This window comes from Pinus tabuliformis, chromosome 8 (assembly GCF_031772625.1).
Source record: "Pinus tabuliformis cultivar Carrire ecotype Pingquan chromosome 8, CPIR1, whole genome shotgun sequence".
NCBI classification, from domain to species: domain Eukaryota; kingdom Viridiplantae; phylum Streptophyta; class Pinopsida; order Pinales; family Pinaceae; genus Pinus; species Pinus tabuliformis.
The window spans coordinates 315809227-315814134 of NC_142294.1; the positions used below are offsets into that span (position 1 = coordinate 315809227).

Here is a 4908-nt window from a genome sequence, read left to right on the forward strand (position 1 = left end):
TTTTCCCTTCAAAGTTCTAACTCATAAGCTCCAAAGAAAATCAACAAATTAGATTTGGCAATGTGAACATTGTTTGCCATGCTTCACAGTTCAAAATTTTCTGGAATCTTTGCATTACAATCAAATAAAGAACCATAGTTTGATGGCTTGAAGAGTACATGGAAAATATTTCAACATCATATCCATATTTGTATGGGATATATGCATTCTCGTAATATTTCTATTATACACAAGATTGAAAAATACTACTTTCAAATTATAAAACGATTGCAGGGAATGGTATACTAACATTGGAGAGGAGGCAAGAGATGTGAGAACAAGAAGAATTCATAGAACTGACCAATTTTAGATGGAGGACACATTCCTGTCATATCCCCTTTATCTGTGGCCTCTTTGGCAGCAGCCATAGCTGCAATGGCCTCAGATTTCCCCTCTTTCGAGGATTTCTTTCTTCCTTCACCCTTAGAAGAATGTTGGTTTGAGTTCTCCTCTCCATCATTTTCTTTTTCACTAGCCTCAACCTTACCTTCAACTTTTTGAAAGGTCTCTGGTTTATTGTCTTTTCCATCCTTGTTTGCTTCTTTTCTTTCTTTATTGCTAGGTAAGATTTCTTTAGAGCAACATCGTTGTTTTGTTCAGCCACATTCTCTGTCATTAAGTGAGCTAATTCTTTTCCACCTCCCTGCCTAGACCGAGGTTCCCCTTGCTTTCCTGAAGAACCAAAGCATTTTGTACATGCAACAATGTCTGGTAATCTTCTAATGTGTGCAACTACATGCTCTTCAGTGTAGTCCTCTGCAAAGGAAAAATAAATGAAAATCATACATAGAGTATTATGCAAACTTTGAGTATAAACAATGCATATTCTTCTTTGCATATATATTTGAAACACGTATGCAAGTAGAAATTAAGTTTAGAAATTCAAGAAACAAGAGAACAATTTTCTAATATTATGATTTAACATTATTTCTGACCCCTTTTCAAGATAAAAAAATTTATATTTTAAAGAAAGGCAAGTTTCTAGCTATCTCCCGTGACTTGTTCAGATGGGGGAGCAGAGTTATTGGTTACCTTCTACAATAGTAAGGGCACAGGGCTTCAAGGTTGCAACATCTGATGAATCCCTCAACCTGTTGCCACGAACCTGATATAATTCAAGTTTTTACCAAGTCATGGATACTTAAAGAAAACTAAGATGGCCAATGTTGCCATGGTCACACTTAAGCTTTACAAACTAATAATAAAACCAGTTTCACTGTACATGGCTATTTCTATCTTGACACGAACACCTGTGTTGTTAATGCAAGTAAGGTCATACCACATGATATCTTGAACATAACCAGTCAATTGCAATCCACCAGCCTGTCAAACAATCCCTTTATTTACTGAGCTTCTGAACCACTGATTTTCTTACCTCATGGGATAAAGAATAGTTGGGCAGATGGCATGTCTCCACATTCACAGTTAATAATCGGCATAAATCAAGAATACGGTCTGTGGAAATTCCCTGTTTCAATAAAACAAACATATATTAAAATCTACTGTCGAACCAAACATAACTATGCTGCAAGATTGGATTATATTCATCATAATTCTTAAAGTTGGATCGAAAATCTATGACAAGACTTATGTTACCACCTACCATCATAAGCACTAGATAATATTTTTTATGAGATAGTGTACCTTTAAAATAACTTGAGAATCATCTGGAGTGTTCATTGTGACGTCTAGCACAGTAGGCAGGACTGCAAGCAACAAACCATACCATATAGTCATTGGTTGCCACCATAACAATTTCTTATTTTTAAAAGCAAACCGAGACCTCATATTTGTATTGATATAAAAGTACTAAGATCAGATGAACTTGTGAATAGCCAAGAAGCTGCCCACAGCTGGTCTTTGCCTTTTCAACCAATTAATCACATCGAGATTAGAGAGAACAACCACCGAAACACAATGACAGGGCATTGGAGAGTAACCACAACACGGCCCATGCGATGCCACAGCCAAAATAATTGGAAAAAGGATACAGAGTATTTCTTGAAAAACGATATGAAGTATTTCTTCAAGATGTAAATCATAACATGACTCATCACAAATAATTTTTCTTAGATTAAGAAGGTTACAAGCAAAGGCAGGAACTCAACCCCAAGATTTCTCAAGGTGCTTCTCTATCCATTTTCATTCTATTCAAACACAATACTGAAAAATTATTTGAAATATCCCTCTACCAGGACTATTACAAACCTTCCAACTCAATGATCTGTCAATTTGACCTGCAACATATGATGCAGTCCAGAATCCGTTGTCTGCAAGAAAAAACCAAACAAGTAAAATTGTTTCATGCTGAGTATTTCGATGAAAAGGAAATGACGCCCGTATCACTTTTTGCACATGACCTTTTCTATCATAGTTATTGATTTATTCATAGATGTTTTCGTAAGCATTAAAAAGGAAAATCTTTGTGGCCAGATGAAGAAATGTCTGACGCATTTTGGGTCTAAGTTCCTCCAATTACAGTTCTCAGTTTCCAATTACATTACCAGGGACTAGGAGTAGAGCCGGCACGCTAATCAGGGAGATAAGTAAAATTCTTTCATGCTGAGTTTTTCGATGAAAAAGAAATGACGCCCGTATCACTTTTTGCACATGACCTTTTCTATCATAGTTATTGATTTATTCATAGATGTTTTCGTAAGCATTAAAAAGGAAAATCCTTGTGGCCAGATGAATAAATATCTGACGCATTTTGTGTCTAAGTTCCTCCAATTACAGTTCTCAATTTCCAATTACATTACCAAGGGCTAGGAGTAGAGCCGGCACGCTAATCAGGGAGATAAGTAAAATCCTTTCATGACGCCCGTATCACTTTTTGCACATGACCTTTTCTATCATAGTTATTCATTTATTCATAGATGTTTTCGTAAGCATTAAAAAGGAAAATCTTTGTGGCCAGATGAATAAATGTCTGATGCATTTTGGGTCTAAGTTCCTCCAATTACAGTTCTCAGTTTCCAATTACATTACCAAGGGCTAGGAATAGAGCCGGCATGCTAATCAGGGAGATGCCCGCCATTAATAGATTTTACATTTCCAAGGGCCAGGGGTTGAGCCCGCACTCTAATCAGGCAGATGTCCTCTATTGATAGATTTTTACTGGGAGGTGATTTGGAGAGGTACCGAGGAAATTGTAAATCGATTTACGGTGATGAATGCGCTCACATACTTATACACTCAGTTTCGAGAGAAACAGGGAATGGGAATGGAAAACATCTGTAACATTCTACTGTGTGTATATACGGAGAAAAAAATGGAGAGACTTCAAAGCGGGCGAAACTATCTGCAATATAAACAGACTTGACAGACAATTAAATTATCAAATTTGAGCCTTAAAACTCCTCAATGAATGTCAAAATTCCGCTGCCAGTTAAGACAAAGTGCAGAAATTTAATTAACAGGCGAGAAACAGAGCTAAAAGAAAGGTCAATTTTGTCGGAAAAATCAATTGCCAAAAATCAATTTTCTTTCTTTATTGCTAGGTAAGATTTCTTTTATAAAGAGAAAAAGATATATATATTTCTGAAAATAAATATTAGATCAACAACCTGTTGTTGGTATTGTGCAAGCTTTCTCTGCTGGGTTTTAAGTGATAATATCACCCTGTCCACATCTGTGACCTTCGCCTTTTTTGCAAACAAATTACCCCTCCAAGGACCATTTTCCACCACAAAAATCAACACATACAATTAAAAAACCCTTGTCTGCTTCAAACCCTGAAATTGCATACAAAATGTTAAATCTTAGCTCACAGCACCCTGGAAACCCTGAAATTGCATAACAATGTTAAATCTTAGCTCACAACACCCTGGAAATGAAAATAAAATTCCACCATTCAAATCCCCATATTCTTCTTCACCGTCGTCATCTATCGTGTCACACTCTTAATTGTAACTGCGGTCAAAATTTATGCATATGCATTCCTCGGAATTTTTGAACGTGGATATCCCATGTGTCCGGAGTTCCTTTCCTTCGGACGGTCAACCCTCCTCTGATTTCAGTCCAGTCTTGGATCAAAATTTAGCTCCAGATGGCTCTGAAATTAACGCAGTGGAAGGCCAACCCTCCTCTTCGATCGGATTGGGCAGATCACCGAGCGATGATCATGTTTCCTCGTCCGTCCTGCGTCCCAATGTCTCGGCCGGAGCTTGTTTCCCTGTGGTTCATGCTGGTGCTTCCTCGTCCCTTCCTGGTCTGCCCTCACCCATTGGGGATCGGTTCCATTCGATTCCCCCTGGTCCCTCCTCTTCCATCCCAGATCCGCTCCCGGTTCCGCTAGGTAAGATTTCTTTAGAGCAACATCGTTGTTTTGTTCAGCGACATCCTCTGTCATTGAGTGAGCTGATTCTTTTCCACCTCCCTGCCCAGACCGAGGTCCCCTTGCTTTCCTGAAGAACCAGTTGCGATTCTTATAACGTTTCGGTGGAATCAACCAGTTGCGATTCTTATAACGTTTCGGTGGAATCAATCCGATGGCTCAAACAATTTTAATCGTCTAACAACTAAATCAAGCGCTCACAAATGGACACGTAACCTCAAAGGAAAGTTGGTTTCAGAGGGGAACGCCTTACGGCGTAAATATTAAATTAGAGCTAAACATTTTTTGAATTTAAATTTTTTATATTATAATTTTGTTTTTATTAATAAATTTATGAATATTTTTTGTTATTATAAAAAATCATAATATAGATATAGCATAGTATATATAATAGAGATATTTATAATATATAAATAGTGGTTATAAATTAAAATTTATTTTATCATATAAATTAAAATAATTATTTATTAATTATATTTAAATTTAATTAATAATTATATTAAAATTTAATACTTACTATATAATAAGATTTC

General features: G+C 36.6%; 1 protein-coding gene across 1 annotated transcript; it reads right to left on the reverse strand.

The window, feature by feature from the left end:
* Nucleotides 1-353: 353 nt before the first annotated feature.
* On the reverse strand, nt 354-4390 carry LOC149235403 (uncharacterized). The gene is made up of 8 exons (XM_089368538.1): nt 4151-4390; nt 3810-3824; nt 3301-3340; nt 2232-2309; nt 1684-1745; nt 1415-1507; nt 1072-1144; nt 354-795 (listed from the first exon to the last, which is right to left on the reverse strand). The coding sequence occupies exons 1-8, from the start codon at nt 4388-4390 to the stop codon at nt 368-370; spliced, it is 1029 nt and encodes a 342-aa protein (XP_089224664.1). The 3' UTR covers nt 354-367.
* Between the last annotated feature and the right edge of the window lie 518 nt (nt 4391-4908).